Source organism: Chlamydotis macqueenii, chromosome 17, assembly GCF_036417535.1.
Source record: "Chlamydotis macqueenii isolate bChlMac1 chromosome 17, bChlMac1.mat, whole genome shotgun sequence".
NCBI classification, from domain to species: Eukaryota; Metazoa; Chordata; class Aves; order Otidiformes; family Otididae; genus Chlamydotis; species Chlamydotis macqueenii.
In genome coordinates this window covers 12,037,530-12,061,296 of record NC_141572.1, presented here as the reverse complement: position 1 = coordinate 12,061,296, position 23,767 = coordinate 12,037,530, and the positions used below count along the sequence as shown (strand labels likewise).

Sequence of the window (23,767 nt, the reverse complement as noted above, 5' to 3'; positions counted from 1 at the left end):
GGCTGATACGTAAGATCAGTCTGCCTACATGACTGAGGAGAAGCATGCTGAAGGGAAAGGGAAGGAATTAATTCCAGACTGGAAGGGGGTGAGAGAATTCTTGTATCAAAGCAATGAATCAGGGAATAGCCTGGAATAAGACATTGCCAGTATCTATCTCAACCCAAAAGATATTCACCTGGGATAAGCGCACTCATCAGCACTCACCTGACACAGGCCTTTTAGTACAACTAATTTTTAAGCAACTGCTATTAGCTGTGAGCACTCCAATGCACATTTCCATACACAGGAGAACAATAACTTACTCAGCATTTGAAAAATGAAAAACAATGTATGAGGGCTAAATATTGCCACATCAGCTGCCTTGGAAGGGCGTTTCAGAGTCACTTCAGAGAATTAATGATCTAGGAGGAACGCTTTGCAGGTACCAGGAAACCTGATCCACAGCTGGCAAGACTGCGTAAACTCAGCGCTACAAGGCGGCGTATTCAAATCAACAAGCAAAAAGAGACACTTGCTTTTGCTTCCCAGGAGGTCTCTGCATTTTCTTGAGGAGCAACACAGAGTCTAAATCACACCGGTTTTCCAACCATGGAAGAGAAATGTCTGTGGATAGGATGGTTATCCCTTACCTTATCCTCCACAAGTCATCAAACAGGCCATCCTCAAGCTGTGGCAGGAGAAGTGCAATGGCAGTCTCAGCATACATACTTATGATTCTCTGGCCAGCGCGCAGGGCAGTGTCCCGAACAAACTCATTCTCGTCTGCCAATGCCTGAGCAGAGACAGAAAAGTGTCTGTGAAAGCTGGTGGTTTTCACCACAATATACAAAACCAACAGGAGGAAAACAAACCCAATGTTTTCTCTGTCAGCCATGAAAAGTAGTTTATCTATAGAGTTGTGGATGCATAAAGGTGATTTCAAGAAATTACTAGTGACTATAAACAAAAGACAGCAAGCAGATAACTTGGAAGAAGAAATAATTTAAATTATTATTTTTTTTTTAATAATCCAGCAATGCTGGACCAGTCTCTGAAGGTCCCACAATTACCGGAAATTATGCTTAAAAATACTCTGGAGGCTTCTTTTTATCATCTAATAAATAAAACTCTTCAGGCCTCTGCTACATACCTTAAGAATACAAGGAATGATGGGACCAACATAGGGAGTGAACTTGTCTCCAAAGGTAATTGGCAGGTAGTTGAACATCATGATATAACCATCCCGTACATGTGGAGCAATATCCACTTTACTGGCAGTAGCTACAATCTCCGGCATAAGTTTCTCCAGCTTTTCTACCCCCAAACCAGCCATAACTTCAGCCAGACCTGATGAAAAAAAGCAGGGAACAGAGCTGATATACACAAGAAACAAGCAGCTAATCTGAGTTAATAGGAGAAAGTCTGAGCTCAGTATTCAGGCACAGCTGTCCCCACCTTGAGCAGCACCAGATCGATCCACTGAGCTCTGCTCATATGTCAGTGTCTCCATCAGCCATGGCAACAAATCCTCAAAGCAGGATTCTCCCATACCCTTCACCATGGCTCCCAGTGCCTTTGCAGACACTGTACGCACCTACCGGACAAGAGAAACAGAGATTTGCAAAGTATCCAGTCAAAAATACTAATACAGATGCGTCAGACTGACTACAGATCTGCAGAGGATTAGAACAAAGTCAAACCTAATGCACTGAAAAACAAACTGTATTTGTGCAAAAGACTTACTTCAGGTACAGGATCCAACAGAGATGCCTTCAGTCCAGGAGTCACACTGGGTAGGTAAGGAGCCAGATCCTGAAACAGAGAGCCCAAAGAGTAAGAACTAGGTTCAAAACGAGAAAGAAACCTAAGTCACCGCCATGTAAAGGGCATTCAGCCCCTTATTATTAGCAATCACCCTTAAAAGCATGAGAGTTTAATCAGTTGCTTTCACAATCCTGCCAATAAGCACACTGAACTGTTCTGTAAGGCCAAGAAGCGACACTAGTTCCATGCAGATCACTCAAAACCTTTTTGATGCTCACTCACAACCCAGCACTTCGTGTCTAGGGAAAATCCAACGCTCTTAACATTTACACAACATTTAAAGGTAGAGATTATCAGCACAAAAACTAAACACAGATCTTTAGCCTGCAGTGAGGGTCTGCAAATACTTTTCAAACAAACTCTGGATCCATTTGTAAGCAGCTGACCTGTGTTTCACTGGTGCTGGTTTTGCTTGTTTGTTTGTTAAGGCATTTCTTATACGGTAAAAATTACAAGACCTTTTTGCAGGGATAAATCTCGTAATAACTAGATGGCCAAATACAAAGCTGACAGTCTTAAGCACCTGAGAATTGTCACTGTCTTTACAGCCATTGTCTGTTCATTTACATACATTTAATTAAAGAAGCTGCATGGATTCTAGTATTGTCTACCTGAACAGCAAAATCCCAAAACCAAATAAATTCTCTCTAGTGCTTGCTCTGTTATCTCCTACACAATAAATACAGCATACAGTCAGAGAGCGTTTTTAGTGGTGTACCTTCTGATCAGTCAGGGAGTACATGTTCCCAATGATCTGGGCAGCCATTTTCCTGGTGTCTGTGGAACGATCCTGAAAAGCTCTCTGAACAATTGGCATGATCAGTGCTAAGGATGGAGCATCAATGAAATGGACAAATTTGGTATCCAGTAGAGTCTGCAGACACTTCTGGGTCTTCCTGGAGGGGTCAGTGAGAGCATCCAACAGAACTGGAGCGATTGCTGAATATTTTTTAAAAAAAGAGAAAACACTTTATTTGTACATAAAACAAAAACACCTGTCAGGGTAAGCTGGTGTTCTCTCATGGGATGTTTTAGATGCTTCTAAAGCAAGTAGCAGCATAGGGACAGAAGAAACCCTGTTAACATTAGCTGCCAAAACGGATAGGAGCATTCAAAAAGCCTTGAAGAAGACAGCCACTGTTAAGCTTTCCATGTTTTACTTTTCTAGGACTAGTTTCATTTCTATAGAAGTTTGGATTTAATCCTAAAGGTTGTGAACACAAACCTTGCTATTATAAACCACAGTCATGTGAGGGCATTAGAGATGCGACAGTTCTTACCCAGGATCTCTGGATTCCTGATGACAGACCCAATCTGCCGGAGAGCTTGCTGACCTGCATTCTGCACCTTCACATGAGAATCTGTCAGCACTTCAGTAAGTTTTGGCACAATATTGGGTAAGCAGGAAGAGAGCTGTTTGGGAGCACAGTATGCCATAGCTCCCAGAAGTTCCACTGACCCTGTGCATGAAGTACACAAAAAGAAAGGAAAAAAGGAAGAAGGAAAAAGAAAAAAAAAGACAAAAAAATACATAGCATTAAGAAGAGACATGAGAAGATGATCACATTTACCTCAAACTCAAATTTACCAGTCCAAGAACACACAGAATGGCTGAAATACATTAAGCCACTCTATGCCACTTAAAGACACTAATTTTTTTGTTGTTGTTGGTTTTGGTATCAGGGAAAAGAAGCAGGGGAGGCAACTTCCAGCTTCTGGAGTACTTCTAGAGAGACAGGGGGTAAAGTGTCCCTTGAATCTGCTGGGGGAAAAAGGTTGCTCAGATGTGTCAGGGAACTGATATGTATCCCAAAAGCTGTAAGTTCCACAGTCCCTTATGAGACAATAAACTATCACAGCCATCTGAAGGAATAAACAAGAGAAATGACAGCAAAGGGAACTGCGGGTTACTCTCAATCCTGTCAGTCAGATATTGGTCCATACCAGCTTTAGTTCTCCAAGATTCCTCTTCTAGTGCTGCAAGAAGCGATGGCAAAACCAGCTTCACTCCATGAGTACTCAAGTTGCTCATCACGGCTTTGGCACAGTCATCTGCAGCCTCCAAGGAGAAGAGAACATTTACAAGCTGTGTCACAATGCATGTTTTTTCCTTCCTCAGAGACTCAATGGGAACAAAGCCTTGACGTAAAATAGTGTCTATGTACAATGATGCAGCTAGCCAAGCAGCTCCCAATTAATGGCCAATGAAACAAGATGTTTTCAGTTATTAAGAAGATCAAATTATTATTATTGGTATCTCTTCTCAATTCGCCTAGTTACAAACAGTATTCATATCCATTCCATTTCAATTTTCTCTTAACACTCTGTGTTCTCAGAAATTTAAGGCATCTTACCTCTCGCACGTACTGGTTTCCATCTCCAAAACAAAGCAGCAAGTGAGGTAGCACATGAACCACATAGGGCTCAAAGAGCTTTCCAAGCATGCTGCAGAGCATCTCGAAGGCAAACAGAGCCCCTAAAAAACCAAAAAGGACAGTCAGAGGAAACTACAACTTTATTTAGAGGGGATGGAACGAGAAGATACAATTTGTCAAATATCTGTAGAATTTCTCCAAAAGCACTCAGATCTCACAGCTGAAAGTTTCTGGGCTTCTTGCACTCGTAGCTAGTGCTGTGGTGGGAGTTTCTGGTGTCAGAAAGGACAGGAAGCCAGTAGCATTAAAAACATGTAACAGCCTTCTGAGTCTTAGCTTAGGCAAGCAGAAATAAGGACAGGACATGTCCAGCAGCAAAAGGAACAGCTAGGCTGGGAGAGCCCCTCTGGAGTAGAACATGCACTGTCTGACAGGGAGCAGGAGCCCACCTGGCAACACCTGCCTTTGGAAAAGGGAGGGAGGGAAGCATGCCTGTTGTCTAGGACCAGAAACCCTTCTTCCATCACAATGCAAACAGAGCAATTTTAGGGCACTATACACAATCAACAGCCTCATGACAGGTCCCATTTATTTTTCTGCAAACTTTAGTAAAACAAATGTAGATAAACCAAGCACAGGGTTCAGGTATCATTTGACCTGACCACAATGGTAGTAGATACAATAGAAATTTGAAGGGAAAAGCTTTTCTCCCTTACCCTCACGCCGACGGAAGTTCTTCTTGTCCTGGATAGCATCGGTCAGTGTGGTCATCATCTCCTGCTGCTTGAGAGAGAGGATGCCAAGGCCTTTCACCAGGCCTGCCAGCCCATAAGCTGCACCTTTGCGCTCAGCATACTTATCAGACTCTAAAAGCAGCTGCATTAGCTTCTGTATCATTCCTCCTGCATCCTCCTTAATTGCAGGCACCAGAGGTGGTAAACAGCTTGCCACTGACTCTTGAACCTGTAAAACAATCCATCAGCTATCAGACCACAAAATATTCATCACCAGCATAGCTTCCCCGTAGACTGCACCCACAATGACAGCTTTTTGTCACCAGTGCCGTTTGTTAGCTATCTGACATCCCTAAAGTATCTCAGTGTTAACCTGCCTCTGCATGGAACATGAGAGCTCCTCCAGGAAGGCACCTACCTGCTGAGATGGTGTGGACAAAGCTGCTATCAGTTTGCCAACAATTGGTTTCACTTTAGGGTCACTCTTGTCCAGATGTTTTGCCAGTGAACCCATCAGAATGACCACACTCTGCCTGACAGCATCATAACTGGCATCATTAGGGGCATTTTTCAGGAATTCTTCAAACACTGGCAAGAGAGAGTTAACATTGTCCTGAAAAACAAAACCACAGAACTTGCCACTAGAGTCCTCTCAGAATGAGATTTGCTATGCTCAGTGGACTTGTTTGTTCTTCTCCGAGGCAACAAACTGAACAATCGCACTGTATTTACAGTTCATTTCATGTGTCACATCACATCAAACCTTGTGCCATCCTGACAGGCAACAAATATTTCCTGCTAGAGAGAAGTTAGCTCTTAAAAATTAGATCCTCCAAACATGCCAGCATGATGTTCTGCCAGAAGCAACATAAGCTACTAGGCAAGAGTGCTATGCTAAACATCAGTGCCTGCTCTTTTGCTTGCTCCATTTGCAAAGGGAGAACAGAAAGATAAAACAAACTTCACACTGCTTTCTAAGAAACAGAAGGAAAGAATGAATAATATGAAAATAATCCAATTGTCTTGGGCTTCACAGGAATGCAGAGGGCTGTCTAGAAGAGGTGACTGGCACATATGAGGAAATCAAAAGCTGAGCAATGTATACCCCGCACACACCTAACAGTGCTGGAGAGGGGCTAGCAGTGAGGAGAAGGATGGTCCTCCTTTCTCTGAATGACATCGGTTGTTTTCTCTTTAATTAAGCCAACGATCAGGAAGCTTTCAAGTTTTGCTTTGCATGAGGCCTGAAAGGGAATTCTCACCTTCCCAGGATTAAAAGATTTGTGGTCTGAAGTTACTTTTATTACGCTAGTTTACAGTTTTAACTCCAGTTAATTCAGGGCTATTTCTTTTTTATAGCAATGACAGCGAAGAGCTACACTTAGTCAACACTAACGGAACCACTCCAAACACACAAGAATTCCTACTACATTAAAGTTTTCAGCTGTTACAAGTAACAGCAGCCTCTAAGAAACAACAACAAAAATGATCTATGGGCTCCAACACAGTATCTACATTTTCATTCCATCACTGCTAGAGAGACAAGCATTCAGACTTACTTTGCCGTGAGTGTTGAGTGTTGAAAGAGCTGCATCTAACATGCACTTCCTGACTTCAGGACTGCGATCATTCAGAGCATCCGGTACAAAAAACTGAAAGAGGGGCTTCACCTGAGAACTGTCCAGATGCTGTGAGAGCTTGTTGAGGGCCAAAGCTATGCCACACCTGTGAAGAGAGTCAGCTTGTGAGCTTACTGACTTTTTACAGATGTGCTTGAGGTAACAATCACATCTGCAATCAGTAGTACCTTATAGAAACAGAGAGAGAGAATCACTACAAAGCGAAGAGCTTCAGAGTGTCCAATGTACGTGCATTTCATTGGATAACCCCATGCTGCAGGTTCCCAAAAGGACAACAATCCTTCAGCCATATAATGACTTTTATCCCAATTAAGCATTACAGATACTTAGGCCAACAAAGACAGACATCGGGATCACTTCATCTACTGCTGAAACACAGCAGCGCTACAACAAGGTACAGCAGCGCTAAAGAAGATATTAGCTTAAGACAGGTAGTGAACAAGATGATCTCAAATTAAACCTGTATAGTGCATGCAAGCAGAAAAAAAGTAATTATCCAAACTGGAATTTGTCCAGTTCATTAAGGCTCACACTGCTGCTCTTGCAACAATCAACTGCCCACACAGAGGTGGGAATACAGTAAGGTAAAATCAGACAGTCTGAGAGGGAAAGACTGTTCTTATCAGACGGAGACAGAGAAGACAGTATCCAATATTTTGATGGAACGAAGATCTTTTCACAGTTTGGCCTGCCCAGCCTGCTTGAGGGGCACACATACAAATACTCTACCAGAAGGAAGCATGAAACCAGCGAGTCAATACAACTGCACATTCCTTTATTTCTCCACTGCCTGAACTTCTACATAAAAATCTGGAACATCTCATTTGGATATGCAGGAAGGGATGAGATCAATCTGAAGATGACTGTACCTTGCTTCCCACTGGTCAGGCGGCGATTCAGATATCACTCGTCCCAAAGCATCCAAAACTGGAGGTGGCCTCTGCAAGGAGTAAAAATTCCATCAGAATGCCTTTTCCAAGGACACATACGCAGAGAATACTGTCACCCATACCTGCAATGCCATTTTGTAATACTGCACAGAGGTATGATACCATTAGCAGAAGAGCATGGTAAATAAACAAGCAGAGCTAACTTAGGCCTAGAAAGACTTAAGACTGACCCTGCTCTGTCACAGTCTGCCTGTATTACCTAAGGCAATGTACAATGGTGGAAGAGTAGGCTTTACGCATATTCTCAAGACAGACAAAAGGAAAAGTGATTAATAAAAAAACATAGAATAAGGCACAAGCTTGTGCCTGTCAACCCCTTAGGACAAGAGTACTCACATAGAGCTTCTCCTGGTAAATCTCTGTAAGTTTATTCATGACCTCTGCTGCTTGCTTTCGATACTGAGCTACAGCTCTGGAAAGAGCTTCAGCACCTGCTTGTCGCACTGCTTCTTCATGGTAGATGACATCTTTGATCAGCAGAGAACAGAGGTCAGGCTGCAGCTCCAGACCCATGGACTCCCACAACCTGCAGCACACAGCAAGAGAAGCCACTGCTATATGCTGTATTGAGGTGAAGGTGACCTAAAGCTGCCCTCCACCAGTGGAGGTCCACAAGGTGAGCAAAAGAGAGGTCACCTTACAATCCAATCAGCCAGGAAGAACTCCTACCTCTCTGCCAACTTCTGAATCTCATCTTCCACATCAAATTTTACTACCCAAAGGCGACGCAACAGATTCAGTCCATTCTTTTCATCGCTGTCAGGGGTTGGCAGAACCATTTGTAGCTCCATCAGTCCCTGAATTAGTTCACAGGAGACTCAGTGCAAGGATCTGATTTTAGATACTTTAAAACACTTAAAACCTTTGTCACTTTAAGATCTCTGTGGTTGGAAGTGTCAAAATTCACATCTGCTTGTGCAGTACACTGCCCGTACAGATCAAGGCCCTCCTGTTGCTAACATGTGAGATGGTGAAACTCAAGAATAGCGCTGCATATGCAGGTTGCAGAGAGGCTACCAGGCACCAGGTTCTGCTCTGGTGACTACAGTCTTTTCTGCTCCTAAGTACAGAGAAGCCAGCTCAAGAGAGCTGAGCTGAAATTTATTCCATGGCAAAGAAAAGAAAGCATCTGTGGTTTTTTTTTCTTTCTTTTTTTTTTTTTTTATGTTCTCTGAAGCAACTAAGCCTGAAGCTTTCCAAAAACACTGGGCCCAATACAGACAGGGATTTTTTTACAGCTTCTTTCTTTGAGCTCTATGCAATTGTAAATAGAAGGTGCTAAGCTGTCATAATTACACCTGTTTTAACAAAACTAAGGTGTGGATACACCCAGAGTACTCCTTTTTGCAAGATAAATCTAGCACAAAGAGCAGACACACTGCCCAAAGACTGGCATCACAGCTGAAGCCTCTCTTCATCAGTGTTAGAGAAGATTCCCCTCTCAAAAAATTAAGGAATTCAGTGTGACCCTGAATGATTCCCACCTACCCTGAGTGCTGCATCTCGAACATTCATGCATGGAGACTGCAGGGCCTGAAGTAGCACATCGATCTCCTCCTGTTCTGCATAGGCACAGCCATCCTCCCCGCTGCTGCTTGTGCACAGGGTGGTCAGCGCGTTGGAAGCCAAAACCTAAAATGCGGTGAGGAAGTATTAGAGATTCCACCACTGACTTCTATTTCTGTCAAAGGAAGCGCAGGGCGGTTGTTGAGTGCTATCACAAGAGAAGAAACTCTCAAAGAACAGTGACAAAACCAAGAACTGACAAGTTCAGATAGCCTTTTTGTGATTATTGTCCTTTCTGCCATCTCATCCATTACAACACTCGGGGAAGCGACTACTAAAGTTCTTTGACAGAGGAAGGCCTTAGAGAGAATAAAATGTCACCTGTGGAAGACTGAAGAGTATGTTTGGTACAATAGAACTCACAAGAAAAAAAGATGCAGAGATTTTATTCCAAGAATATCATAAACACAGGAGAAAATTGTTAATGTATCAACCACCAACCTCAGAGACTTAAACCAGGCAGCTGTATTTCCTTTCTTTAGATGCTGATGAAACTTAGGCAGAATCCTGACTGTGGTTATGAAGCCAAGGACTCACCTGTAACCGTGGAGAACCCGTTCCTATCACCTTGGTCAGCAGAATCAGCATGTCCCTCCGGGGCAGCAACTCTGGGCCATTCTGAAAGGTTGGGGGGAAAAAAGGCAGAGGGAAGATAAAAACCCTTATGTCTTTTGACTCCAAAGTACCTTGCCTGTGTACACTACTTATAAAAATCACAATCAAAACCTAGGGCTGGACAGGTAACCAAAACCTGTGACAGAAAACAATCTTACATTGTTAACTCCAACTTGTAGAATTAATCTGCTTTGTTCAGTTTACACATTAGCTGGTTTATCTCATGTCCCATCCCAACAGCTATTGAAGGAGGTTTTCTGATCCCCACAGCTCTCACTTACCTCATCCACCATCAAATCCTGGCCGTTTGCTGATGACCTCAGCTGAGCGTGGACTATAAGAATCTGCAGAATCTTCACCAGGAACTCCTCCTTGTCTTTGCTGTCATGGGCTGTCTCAGTCATAACGGTCTTTAGGAGAGGAAAGACTAAGGAAAATGCTGGAGCTGATAATGGGGCAGCACCTGCAAAAAAGAAAAACAAGCCTGGGAGCACGGCTGATCCTCTCATGTCAGTTTCATAATATTGACTGGTACAAAGCGTACACCTTGGTAGCACATAATGGATGTGGCCAGCTTTCAATGTTTCAAGAGTGTGAAAATACACACTGTAAATTAAATTGAAACAATTTAATGGATTAAAGTAGACAGGCAAAACTGAGGTTTTGTCTGTCCTGGAAATACTTGTGGGCAGCGGAGGACAGGACACAAAATCAAATCCATCACACAAGCAAAGCTGAAATAAAATCTATTATTTAAAGTGCATTAAGTTTGTGTGTACACTCTGAGAATTAAAATGAATTAAACTAGAAAAAAAATAAATTATGGTCAATTTTACTTCTGAGCAGGAGGATATACACAGGGATCTTATACAATTTAACTAATTCACTTTTAAAGTTCATTCGTCCCAAAGTAGGGATCCATTTGGCACCTACATTCCCTTAAAACACTTCCTACCAACCTAGCTAACCTGTCATTGCAGTCTTCAACTGGATTCTTGAGAATGAGGTTTCTCTAATTCCACTGCAAGTCTCAACTCCCTTCCTCATTGAAAAACTTAAAGCTTTTGGATTTCCCCTTTCTCATTTCCCCTTTCCCCTTTCTCACAGGGGCTTGCCTATGGGACATAACAAATGCTTCTTCCAGTACTCCAATTAGTCCAGTTAAACCTCAAGCACAAGATGTCTAGGGAAAAGGTTTGCTTTCTACATCCTATTTGTGCTGCCAGAGAACGCCAGATTTTAAATTTCTAAGATGCAGATGAAGAGCACTGCAGATACAATACTGCAGGATTAGTCAGCTTATGTAGGGCACAGATACTGCAAAAGTAGTTCAAGGGAGAAATACTAAATACCAAACATACGGAGCTCCTAACTATTTAACATGAATAGCTTCGGTAAAATCCCGCCATTCTGATGTGGGATTTTTCTTTTTACTCGGTATCTGTTTGCTTTTACACTTTCTTTTTTTTGCCTTTTTTTTTTTTTCCTAAATTATTGGCCAGATATTTTTAGGCTTAAGCAACTGCCCCTCTATATGCATCAGGAGGAAGAAAGCTTTATCTGAGAAGATAAATGTTCTATTACACAGTAGCTGGCACTGACCAATAGCAAAAAGATTATAAAATGTGTCTTGGCATTTCAGCAATGAATGATAAATTTTATCACCCACTTTATAAAGAGTCTCTCTTAGGTCTCATGGTAACCTAAGAAACCAACCTCTACTAAATAATACGGCAAGACTACACTCTAAAGAACTCTGAAAATGAGGAAAAGTAATTTGGGAATATAACATGACTTGTCCAACAAAGTGCTATGAAACCTACTTCCTTTCTCTTGCAGCAGTTAAAAAAAAATAATAATAATAATCAGATACTCATTTAATTAAGCACTGTAGGAAATCTTGAAGGACAAGGTTTGAAAATTCTTCCACTACTTTCTGGAAATAAGCCTGAAAACTGATCCAAATGTTAATGAACTTGCACTTAATATGGAAATAAATTGCATAGTGGAGACACTGAATTATCACTGAGATGTTCAGCACTGAAGTGGTGCTCAAATGCCACTCCTTAGCTGTGAGATTACGTCTGCCACAGTCACACAACTGCTGATCTGACTGTCAGCAGAACAGTAAGAACTGAACTACTGCGTAAGGGACCAGACAGAATCCTACATTTCCCTTACAAAATTATAAACCATCTACTGCAGCAGCTTTTGACTGAGCTAGATCATTAACAGCTCCAAAGCCTGGATGAACCACCTCTATCACTACATGATGATGTACACCAGATGATTTAAGACAGCCTAAGACATCCCTGCCTCCAAAGGAAGCAGACCTACCCTCCCTGATCTGTACTATTATCTTCAAGGTAGTGGTACGAGTACTTGAAGCAGATTTTGGAAGTGATCTAGATTAAAACTAATCTAAAGAAAAAAAAAAAAAAAAAAAGAAAAAAAGGAAAAAAAATCAAGGAAAAAAGGTTCATTTTAACCCAGATCATATTCTAGCACTGTAAAAATATTGGTACTTGCCTTCGTGTTACAGAGTGGGAAAGAACTGCTTCATCTACAACCATGCCAGAATAAAATATTCATGAACTGCAGCAGTACATAGCAAACAAGCAGAGGCCACAGGCACTTCACTGCTGAGATCACAGATAACAACCAGTTGTTTTGTCTTTCCGCTTAGTCTGACTGAATCACATACTAAGTGGTGTTGAAAGCTAGGAACTGTCCTTGGCAAAGATGAGCCTTAATTTCACTACTATTATTTCTGTATGAACCATTTTAAGAAAAAAAACCCTGTTATCTACACTTGCTATACTTGTAACATCATTTCTACTACTACCACCACAAAAAACCCTTAAGGTTTTTCTTATTTATGATGACTTACCCGATTTGAAAAGAAAAAAAAAAAAAAAAATTATATCCTGAAGTCTCACCTATAAATTATACCAACCATCAAAACTAAAACAGCTCACAAAGTTATTGGAGCGGGTGAGGAGTGTCAGAGGGATCCACAGTACTGTATACCTGGCTCGCCCTTGCCTGTTCGGCTGGGAATAGTATGGGCATGCAGCAAGCTCACAACTCTGTTCAGAGCAGTAGGCAGCTCTTCTTGACACCAGGACTCATCCAATTCACATTCTGGTTTCATCAGGCGCAAGGTCACATGGCTCACCAAAGTACCTGGTATGAAAGAATAAAGAGTCCATGAGAGGTCTAAACCCAAAGATTTCTTGAGAGAAAAACCCCAGGAACACAGACCCAAGAATTATAACAAAGCTCTGGGCGCTGCAAAAGAGGCACAGAGAAGGAAGCACACCCCCAAGGCCTTATAGGGCCCAGCTTCCTTCACACACAAATGTGAGTTACACTGATATCCCCCAAACTCTGCACAGGGGAGACAATCCCACTGTGACAAGAGGTCATGACGACTAGACAATTCCTTGGTTTTGGACCCAGCCCTATGCAGCAGTAGGATCTCTGAGACATCACAGTCATCTTCCCAGGCACTGTTCCAGTGTGATTCTTCCTCTTGGCTGTCTGTGGTACGTGCTCGTGAACCACAGCTCGTAAGAGCGAGAATTTTCACTACCCTGACATAAAAATAATGCACCCTGCCCTTAAACAGCAACTGCAAATACGAACCAAAGGTTTTCAGTCGAGCAGGCATGACACAGGAAGCCAAGGAAAGAAAAGGATCCTTAATCCTTGGAGCAGCCAAAGGTGATCGAAAAAGTGGCAAGAAGGAACTGATGAGACCAGGGATGTACTGAGTTAGGCCAGGAGGCTTTCTTTTTATAACAGCATTCAGGAGTCCTAGGGCAGTCTCCAGCTCATCATCAAGCTGTAAGAGATCCAGTTCAAAAGGTCAACATAAAAATTTAATCGGGGAAAAAAAATCAAGTTGTTAAGTCTAATTTCTAATGAAAGAAACAAATAGGTTATTGCCAAATATCCTCTACGCTACTCCATTTTCCTTTTTTCAAAATGCCTTGGGTCATGGTAGCTGCAGAGTTGGCAAAAAAGACCATCAAAACGTACCTCCTTCAGCCGTTTTCTTATCTGGGACTCCCTTTCCAACTGTGCATGCATCAGCTCCTTCTGCTTGCTAGTCAGCTGCACCTCATCCTTTATTCCTTTCTTCTTCTTTATTTCCTGCAGTGGAGCGTCATGGACATTATTAACCGGGAGCTATTAACACTATCCCCTCAGTCAGGTAGAGAAGAAAGTTGGACACTTTTTTTTTTTTCCCAATTTACTTTTAAAACAGTACCAAAATAGTCTTCCAAGCATATCACTCTTAAGTGAAGACACGAAATGGAAATCAGCAGGTTAGCAACACTTTAATGTCTCATTAGCAGCATAAAACCAGTTTCTCCCAGGTTTAAGTTGGTCACAAATTATTTGATATCATTAGAAAGAGCTCTCTAGCTCTTTCTACAGTGGATGGGCATGTCATCCTCCCCAGAGCAAACAGAAATCAGACTTTAATAAAAGAATGCTCCAGTCAACCTGGTACGTTCCCTTCCTTTCACCAAATTCTTTCCCCCACCTACGTCCGCTGCTCTGGCTGGACTGACAGAACTGCTGGCTGTCTACAAGATGGAAGCACCCATTTAACAACCCTTACTGAACAAGTTACATGAGATACACTGAACAACAAATTAAGAGAATAAAAAGGTATTACCAACTAGTAAGCGCAGTCACAAACAAGTAGAATACCACATAAATTGATACAAATACAGATATAAGAGAAGACAACGTTTAGGTATTTAAAGAAGTTCAGAGAATCTTTCCCAACAGCGCGCACATATGCTAGAAGCCATGCAACAAAACAGACTGGATAACCTGGTGCCAGAACCTTCACTGCTGGCTTTCCTGTTCCCATTAACTCACCTCCTTCAGCTCCAGCTCAATGATTTGCTCCTTGAAGGAATAAGCTTTGTTCTCCCTCTTCATGTTAGCCTTCTTCATGCTATCCTGTTGAGCACTGAGAAGGAAAAGCAGAGAAAAGAATCAGCACTGCTCTGGACTAAGATCCAGGGACACAAATCCAGAACGTCTGTCCAGAAAGAGCATCTGACAAACCCACTGGCTAGATGCCAGCAGCAATCAATCCCCAAGTGTGCAGAGAAAAATAATTATTAAGTCTTACCTCTGTATTATAGATTTGTCGTACAGTTCTCCCTCTGGTGTCTTCATGATGGCAAATTCCTCTCGAGTAACCTGGCACAGAGCTGGATTCTCCATTGATGCTGAGATAGTGCTGATAAGCTGTGGGAGCACTCTACCAGGTGAAAGCACAGAGAGAGATCCCACTACATTCATAGAGGACTATCAAGAAAACAAAGGAAAAAAACTTTATTATCAGTATTCCTTGAAATTGTCTCAGAACAGTATGCCCTGTTGAGGCAGCCTATGTTATGTTCTAATTCCCAATTTCTTGTTCAGCGAGAACTGTATCTTATCTGGAATTCTACTCAGTTGCTGGTACACATTCTTCCCCTGTTAAATCCCAGCTCCTCTTCACCAGAGACATTCTCTTTGAACCTGCCTTTTCCCCACCCTTAAGACAGATCTCCTTCCTTACAGACCAGTTAGTACTTAACTCCTCCAGAGTTAACTCTCCTGTTCCAAAGTATCTCCCAAAAATAACATAAGGAAAGCAGAAGTTTATCACCTGGTTCTCCGGAGTGTAGGCAATGATCCTGGGTAATATGTCATTCAGGTGTTTGGTAATGAAGTCTTTGGGATCTATCTTCATCTTGATGAGGAGGGCTGGCCAAAGACCCGGCTGCACTGCCACTAGCCAGAAGAATAAATGACCACAATAAGTATGAAGCAGATTGCCAACACAATGAAACAAAAAGGTAACCCCATACATTGGCCATCAGAGTGCTCTTATCCCTTCACTCACCTACAGATGGATGATGGCTCACCAGCAGCATCTCCAGAGCCAGCTTTTCTGGCTCAAAGGAATCCACATCCAGCCCTGCCACACTGGAGATGGCACAGAGTGCCTCAAGGAGGACACGGGGAGGAATGTACGCCTTTCCTAGCTCTGACAGCTCTCCTGACTCCAACACCAGGACCTCCTGAGGCAGAACCTGCGGGGACAATTTGTCATTAACACATCACACCAAGCTTTTCTGGGCCCTCAGCACACTGCCCCACAGTAACACCAACAATCAGCTCCCTCTGTCAGTATCAACAACCTGAAGTTTTCAAAGGAAAGAAGCGATAAATTATAACAGTGGAAGCGAAGCACAGAGATGACAGTGAAAGAAAGACTAAGAACGGAGGACTACACTAGATTTGGCAAGCCAGGGTAAAATAAAACTAAAAGGATCATTTTTGGCAAAGAGGACTTTGGAAAGGGTTGAACCAGCTCGCTGGGAACAGTATGCCCAGCTTCTGCAGTCTAATTTTACCCAGTAAAATCTTTTAAAAAAAAATTTTATTCAGGCTCTAGCTGTGACATGGGAAGACTACTTACAAAGTTCCAGCCTCGGTGCCTAATTAATGCAATTTAACCTATTATACAACTTGACATGGTGCTAGTTTAGCAGCATGCCTGATAATACAGCACTCGTTTCCTTTTTCTATTTGCCTTTTATTTTTTATAATAGTTGCTACTAAAGTATTTATAGTACATTTGTTCTAAATAGGCAGCCTGAGCTATAAGCCAGGGCCAAAGAATTAGGATAACAGGAAAGGAACCAAGCACTTGGTCTTCCAGCAAGGATTAAATTTGGATTAAATAATAGAAGGACATGGAAAACTGCAGCTTACCCACCAAATAATTTTGAATAATGTGTCTTCTGTCTATATAGGGAAGAACAGGCACACCACAGACACCGATACAGTAATACGCAGCAATATGTAACAAGTGGCATTCCAGGAGATCATACACCTGGAACTGAATCATCTTCATATGACACTGCATGTCGATCCTAAGGCCCATCTAGGGTAGCGAGGTGACTGGCAGCACACAAACGCCTGCCTAAGCAGAGATGAGGCTCCTTGGCTACCCACCTTATGAGAACTGAGAACCACTTTCAGCTCCTCCAAGAGCCCACAGGCCAGCTTGTACCCTCCCAGAGAGGACAAGAGCTTCTTAACTGTTTGATGGGCTTGTCTTCGAACATGCCAGGTCCGACTCAGCAGTACCGCAACAAGGGCACGGTGATACTGCCTGAAAACAGAGAAATAAACAGGTTTAGCAATGGAAGCAGCTCTGCAAACAAACCAGACACAAAAGCACAAAGAGTTCAACATTTTGTGCAAAGTCCCAGGCCCACCCTCTCCACTGCCTGCATTAACATTCGGGCATCACACAGATCGGTGGCAGCGAGAGCGGTCTACGTACTGAACTTTACTTTCAGGCAGCCGCTGTGCATGATCCAAGAGAAGGCGCTCTGTCAGCTGCAGTACCGTACACATTGCTGTGGAAAAGACAAATATTTAAAATAGCATGAGACTTCATAAGGAAACAGATTTTTCTACCTGAAAACAAACAAACAGCAAGCGGGACACATTAAAATAGCTACCCAACCTGAGCCTCTACATAATCTTCTCAGTGAAGCTAGAGACAAAGCCAACTCAGATCTGCCAAGACTGGACACAGAACCATGATTTCACAGAAATGTTGTTAGCTGGATCCCAGCAGAATTTTCCTGGCCACTACGTGTGACTTTTTCAAATCACTCTGTGTCAGGATATTTGCACACTTGGGAGGGAAAATGAATGGATATACACATTGCCTTCAGGAAACAGGGATTGCAGCAAGCAAAGGAGAAATGATGTTGTTTCCCATTTAGGAAACTTCACCTCTTCAAAGCTTTGTACACGAGATAAATGAGTTCATGAATCATTGCTCTGAAATGAATTAATTTTCAAAATTTTCAGTTTAAAATGTAGTCAGTAATGTTTTCTGTGGGGCACATTCCATTATTTTTTTTTCAATCTTTAAATCCAAGAGAACAAAACAGAGCACAGATAGACTAATTTATAACCCTATTCATTTCCTATCTGTTATTACTCTTCCCCTACATATCTTAAGATTTTCACCTACGTGTTTTCTTCTCCAGCCTTATTTTACTATTTCCCCATCTTCTTCTTAATTTTAGGCTTCTCCACATCCCTTAGATTGGCTGCAAATATTTACTCACAAACTGGGACACCACACAGATGCCTTTTGTATTGGAAAGACTTTTACAAAATATACAGATATGGAATTATAAATGTTAGATAACTCAGGTTCATCAGAAACAAATTAATTGTCAGACTTAGACTACAATTAGTCTAGATGTACTTCTGAAAGCGCACACTGTTCATTTTCATCTGAAACTGGATCCTCCGACGATCACAGAACAGGGTTAGCAGCAACAGTAGCTCTTGTAAGTACTAAGTAATAAACAGCAACTGGATACCCAGTAACGGACAATTTACCTTCCTCTGATGCAGACTGCAAGAACTTCTCAGATGTAAAAATTTGTTTTTTCTCATCCAGAATCAGTTGCCAGAAACCATTCAGCTTAGACTCTGACAGGAAAAGAACAGATGTCTATCAAGAATGTTTCAAAGTAAGTCAGGACTCACCAGCACACATAAAATACAGTAAAATTCTTCTACTGAAATCATTCAAGTTATTTCTAGCTTTACTTGTCTTCAGTTATAAAGCCTCTCATCTCTCTCATTCAGAACTATAAGCATGCCCAAAAAATACCTGCTGAAAAAAAAATTGTTTCTCTGATTTACACTTGTGAAATGTAAAGTCTGTTTCACCTTAATCTTTCACAGGGAAGCCTTCCTAAAAATGAAGGAATGGAGGAAAGTGGTGTGTCACTTCTGACAGAAAGAACACACCTGGATTTTATATCCTGGCAGATTTATGAATTCAGACAGCTCTTGTAATATCCTCTAATGGTAGAGAGAATTTCAGTCCTCGTGCTTTCCAAAGATGGTTTGTAAAAATACTACCAAAATAACAAGCAATACTTCTACTGTATCAGTCAAGTCCTACCATGTAAGGTCTGGGTGAACGTCTTCTGTCAGAAAAAAGAGGAATACTGCCCTAAGTGAATGGAAGTCGGAATTTGCAAAGCCATGGAAGAGCAAGAATTCTTCACTGACATTATCAAGAGATACAGGAATAAATCCTTCCCTGGTTTACAAAAGGGCAGTGATTCTCTACGCAGAAACAATGCACAGATTGAGGAACAGCATCTCATGCACACTGTCAGGAAAAAAGTGTTAACCCTCAGAACCTGTTTAGACTGGATTCTATTAGATGTTTTGTGACCTTACCAGTTTGTCCCTCAATTACAGACATCCTGCAGATCAACAAAGCTGCAGCAACTCCTTCAGTTACCATGGGAACCTGAGTACTTTGAGATGCTGCTTTTTCCACTGCCTGGATCAGCATTGGCAGCAAGTCCATTCCCTGTAATAATGTGTCACCTGAGGAGACAGAAAGAGAAAAGTTAGAAAACAACATGGTCCGTCACACTTCACACCACAAGGGTATCAACGGTTCTTCTGTTGTTATGAGACAAGGAAAGAAACCAGACACATACTGGGAAGACTCTGAATCTCCCAGAGTATTTGTCTATCACTATTATGATTACATTTTATGAAAAGCTTTATGATAACCACTTTAGTCCTTTTCTCAGATAAAACAGTCCCATCTCAATACAAGTTTCTGTTCAAGGGATGCAAAAGAAAATGCTAATTCAGTTACATTAAAGGAATTGGTTCAAACCACAGGAAGCCTGACTTCAAAGATTATGCTTCCCCAAGAGAGGGAAAATAAATTCCTAGCAAGCCACAACCATCTGTTCCACTTCAATCATTCACAAGTCAAGGAATCCCACTGGTCTGCGACTCTTGCTTCCACAGAAACTGAGCTAGGTGTTCCCAGTATATCGAGAAGCAACACCTCACACACAATAGACCTTGTGATTTTCTACATTAAGTATCCACAGGCAGTGTTTTAACCATAAACTCCTAAGAGTTAGAATCTCGGTTTTCCTTATGCCCCAGCTGGATGCTTCATTGGCTGGGACAAAGCCACAGTAGTCAGTGTTCCAGTGGTAAGTTATTTTGGAATATGAATTATCTTCAGTCTCTTGAACAGCTGCACACATCACAGACAAGTAATCCTCCTTGCCCATGGCAAGCACGGGCAACTTCAAGTTTGCCACACTAATGTCTCTGAAAGGACCACCATCCCGTGATACCTAAGTAGTTTTTAGAGTGATTTTTTTCCAGCCCTATGACAGCACAGAAATTCCTGCCAGCTACAACCGAAAAATGTACAACTACAGTTTCACTTATATCCATATTGAGGAAATTATGGCAAATCCACTTTTTTCTATACAACAGATTGAGTTACTGATCTCTTAAGCAAGTGCATGCCATCTTTTTGATTCACACTACATCAACAAGAAAGGGAGATCTTGCATACAGGCATCAGACTGATTGCCTATTGGCCCATGGATGAAATGGTGAAGTCAAAGAGGATAGGATCAACAGAAGCAAATCTCGAACACCAAAAGTTTAGAATTTCTGATGATCTTCATTTCAAACACATTAATTTTAATTTTTTTTTTTTTTAAACTTCTGAGAGCCAAAGCCACAGACCAGGATATCAGTGTGCTGGGTGCTATACAAAACAAAAGCATGGTCCCTGAGCTAAAAACCTTACAATGTAACAAAAACAAACAATCAAAAATTACTTTGGAGGTATATGAAAAGACAGCACAATGGGCAGTGATGCTAGTTATACAAGGAGACAAATCATCTTTATGAACCTGAAGGCAAAAGAGAGTTTAAAGAGAAATACGAAGGAGGTCATTGAACAGGTACTGCCTTACAAAATCTTTCTTAATCCACACAGCTACCTATTTATACCAGGAAGTATAAAAGTTGATTACTCTTCTCTTAAGTTACACAGTCAAGAGAATTATTAATAGCTGCACAGTTTTACCTTTGAACGAGGCTAGCATGCACTGCAGGTAGGCATGTCTCACAGCTGAAGTAGAGGTTTTAAGGCTGAAGGCTTTCTTTAGCCATTCTACCAGCTTCTTAGGAACTTCTGTGGTGAACCGAACACACCAGAGAGCCAGGACAGAGACTGCATGAACCAACGTGCCCTCATGGACTAGGAAGTAACACAGAACTCATGTCAGTACAGCACTTGCATAAAACACAGGAACATAAACCAGAAAGGGGGTAACAACGTCAGGAGGCGGCAGGAAAAGAATGCATGTGCTTCTAACAGACAAAGCGCTATCTCCATGGGGCTGCTCATCAAAACAGGGCAACAGATTTTATAACACAACAGACAAGAATCCGGATTCATCCTGCGTTACAAGCCATATGAAAATCCTGCTCAAGACAAAAGCAGCTTAGCAAACCCAGAACAAAGGCAAGAGGTCTCACCTTCTTGTTGCAGGAAAGGGATGAAAAGCTCAGCTACAGTTCCAGCCAGAGCTTGGCTAGAGGCTCCAGAAACCACATGGTGACTAAGGCTGCCAATCCCTGAAAGGACAGAATTCTCTCATTACTTCCCAAACTACCAGCACTTGCTGCAAAATCTAAGATCAAGAATGACCCTTCAACATTTCAATCCTTGCAGACATTTCTTTCTTGTGACCACCTCTGGATATCACTTCCACCATGTACCAACACTGCAGGACCTCTGTTTTCATTTTTTCTCAGGACAGAGTAATCATCTTGCTTGCATAAAACACTTTAGCCTACCAGCCAATATTTCCTTTGAAGAGAAAGTCAAGAACCGGCATGTGGTAGCCAGCACCTTTTATGACACTAATCACAGTCAATTCAGAACAACAGGCAGGGAATCCTAAAGGTTTAAGTACAGATCCCTTTCATTCAGCCTTCTGCTGGGTCTCCTCCACCAGCGATGCAGCTTTCTTCTACGATTCTCACCTGAAAGGACACTCATCTTCTGAGCAACAACCGTCAGCTTCCCTTCTGAGCCTGCCAACAAGAAACAAATGGATGACAGCTCACTTAGAGACAATAGCAACAGGCTACATCAAGAATCTTCTCCAAAATACAAAAGCTTGTCCCATCACCCCCGGCCCAGGATGAGCCACCCTTACTTTACCTTACCCTTACTGGCAGCTAAAGACAACAGAAAATACAACACACACAACTCCTCAAAGCTGGCAAACCTTTATGCACCTCCACTGCTTGCCCAACAATTTACTCACCCCCTAGGATGGCAAAAAGGTGTCTGCCCAGTGACTCCACAGCTGCAGGATCACTACACTGTCGAGCCAAGTTCTTTAATGCCACAACTGCTTCATCCATCAGCTGCATGCTGTTGGATTTCAGATGACCTAGAAAATAGGGCACAAGCTAGGAGCTCCAGCAAACCAAGAACATATCTTCACACGCGGCTTGACTCAGCTTCTGGAACCGTCACGTGAACTATTCCAGTTCCAAGTTACAGCATCATCCTCCCTCCCACATAAAACAACCTCTTCACCAGTAATCAAGCTGTCAGAGGTACAGCCAGAAAGCTGAAGGAAGCTTTGTTCTGAATTAACCGTTCCCTCCAGAAGTCAGAGTACTTACTGGCCAGTCCCTTCATGATGTCTAGAGCATACTGGCTGAGATCCAGGTTCACAGATACCAGCAAGCAAGAAATTGCTGAAGACGGAAGAGATAACGGCCTATTACATTTTGTTAAGTAACCGGTTTTAGCATTTTAATACACCCTGCCCCACAGTTCAGACCAACAGCAGGCAAGGTCCGTAAGGAGTAGGAAGAAAAAACACTGAAACTGAAGCCCAGTGAACAGATTAATTCAGGATTATTCTTAGCACTCAGCTGTGAAATTCTGTCCTCAGTGCAAACACTGGCTATCACACACCCAGACACTTGGGATCACACCACAAATGTTGCTTCTCCACATCCAGCCCTTAAGACACCAGGCCATCCTGCTGCCTGCGCTCACAGGGCCAGAAGCATAGCCCAGAGAGACACGCTCCTCCAACAACTCCAGACCTCTAAGGAACAACTGTTCACGTTCTTCGCCAGAGCAATGCAAAGAGATGACAGACTCACTTTCAATTACGTTCTCAGGGCTCCGTAGCAGGGATTTCTGCAGAGTTGGCAAGACTAAGTCCTTGAATTCAGCATGAGACATGTACCGAAGGAGTGGGGAACAGCTGTCCTGCAAAGGGAACAAAGCGCTCAGCGCAGCAGTGGACACTGCACATGGGACAAAAGCGCAGACAGCTCTGTAACAGGATGTCTCACCAGGACATGCTTCTGAGGCTTTGTCTTGCTCATGAGGATGGTCTTCAAGTAGAAATCCAGAAGAGCACTCTGAACAAGAAGAAACACAAAATTACAGCCACGTCACAACCTATACACAGCTCCTCACACACCAGCTGGAAGCCAGGCTTGACTCTCCACCTCACTCCCCTTCGGGAGGCAGCCCTACCCACTAAGTGGAAGCTTTGCTTCCATCCTCAAGTAAGACAGTCAAGCAGACATCAGTGCTCTCTGCTCCACCCTTCAGCCCAACACTCCACGCGCGCTGAGAGCTAAATGCCACCTTCCATTCCTACAACAGGGGAGAAGGCAACAAGCTGCAGTGTTGGCCACCTACATAAATACACAGGCCACAGCAAAAAGCCACGTATCTGGCAGCTGCTCCACAAATCTGTCCCAGCTGTTTTAGTCAGAAGCACATGACTACTGAATCAACAGATAATGAAACCAGGGGCAGATGCAAAGTACCAGCCCCACTGAGACATCTGTTCAGCACCTTCTCCATGATGAGAAGTGACTCTACTTATTACCAAAGAGAAAAGCAGTACAACAGATTTACCTTGTATCGTTTAATAATATCAACCTCCTTCTGGGCGGTGCAAAACTGAACCACAAGTCCCAGCATTGCAGCGTAACTCTGGTTTGGTTCAAGACTAAGAATGACAGATAGGTACTGATCCACCAGATCTTGGTTCTGGAAAAAAAAAAAAGTGCAAGGCGCGTTAACACCACAGAACCTGGAACAGCTACTGAATATGGTCACG

The 23,767-nt window shown here is 42.5% G+C and overlaps 1 protein-coding gene across 2 annotated transcripts in view; it reads right to left on the bottom strand.

Moving 5' to 3' along the window:
- GCN1 (GCN1 activator of EIF2AK4) overlaps positions 1–23,767 on the bottom strand; it is a 41,600-nt gene that overhangs the window by 12,276 nt on the left and 5,557 nt on the right. For both annotated transcript variants that reach the window (XM_086761644.1, XM_086761645.1), the window contains exons 7-42: positions 23,563–23,697; positions 22,986–23,054; positions 22,791–22,899; positions 22,299–22,373; positions 21,932–22,060; positions 21,645–21,695; positions 21,135–21,233; positions 20,680–20,853; positions 18,999–19,151; positions 18,141–18,233; positions 17,059–17,134; positions 16,725–16,884; positions 15,607–15,796; positions 15,370–15,494; positions 14,845–15,023; positions 14,586–14,679; positions 13,731–13,844; positions 13,335–13,533; positions 12,717–12,872; positions 9,968–10,149; positions 9,609–9,689; positions 8,994–9,137; positions 8,175–8,302; positions 7,842–8,031; positions 7,425–7,495; positions 6,475–6,640; positions 5,334–5,528; positions 4,898–5,144; positions 4,161–4,282; positions 3,751–3,865; positions 3,087–3,266; positions 2,525–2,745; positions 1,726–1,794; positions 1,438–1,576; positions 1,133–1,329; positions 633–775 (exon numbers count right to left, since the gene is read on the bottom strand). In XM_086761644.1, coding sequence (XP_086617770.1) covers positions 633–775; positions 1,133–1,329; positions 1,438–1,576; positions 1,726–1,794; positions 2,525–2,745; positions 3,087–3,266; positions 3,751–3,865; positions 4,161–4,282; positions 4,898–5,144; positions 5,334–5,528; positions 6,475–6,640; positions 7,425–7,495; positions 7,842–8,031; positions 8,175–8,302; positions 8,994–9,137; positions 9,609–9,689; positions 9,968–10,149; positions 12,717–12,872; positions 13,335–13,533; positions 13,731–13,844; positions 14,586–14,679; positions 14,845–15,023; positions 15,370–15,494; positions 15,607–15,796; positions 16,725–16,884; positions 17,059–17,134; positions 18,141–18,233; positions 18,999–19,151; positions 20,680–20,853; positions 21,135–21,233; positions 21,645–21,695; positions 21,932–22,060; positions 22,299–22,373; positions 22,791–22,899; positions 22,986–23,054; positions 23,563–23,697 — 4,970 coding nt within the window. The remainder of the gene's footprint in view (positions 1–632; positions 776–1,132; positions 1,330–1,437; positions 1,577–1,725; positions 1,795–2,524; positions 2,746–3,086; positions 3,267–3,750; positions 3,866–4,160; positions 4,283–4,897; positions 5,145–5,333; positions 5,529–6,474; positions 6,641–7,424; positions 7,496–7,841; positions 8,032–8,174; positions 8,303–8,993; positions 9,138–9,608; positions 9,690–9,967; positions 10,150–12,716; positions 12,873–13,334; positions 13,534–13,730; positions 13,845–14,585; positions 14,680–14,844; positions 15,024–15,369; positions 15,495–15,606; positions 15,797–16,724; positions 16,885–17,058; positions 17,135–18,140; positions 18,234–18,998; positions 19,152–20,679; positions 20,854–21,134; positions 21,234–21,644; positions 21,696–21,931; positions 22,061–22,298; positions 22,374–22,790; positions 22,900–22,985; positions 23,055–23,562; positions 23,698–23,767) is intronic.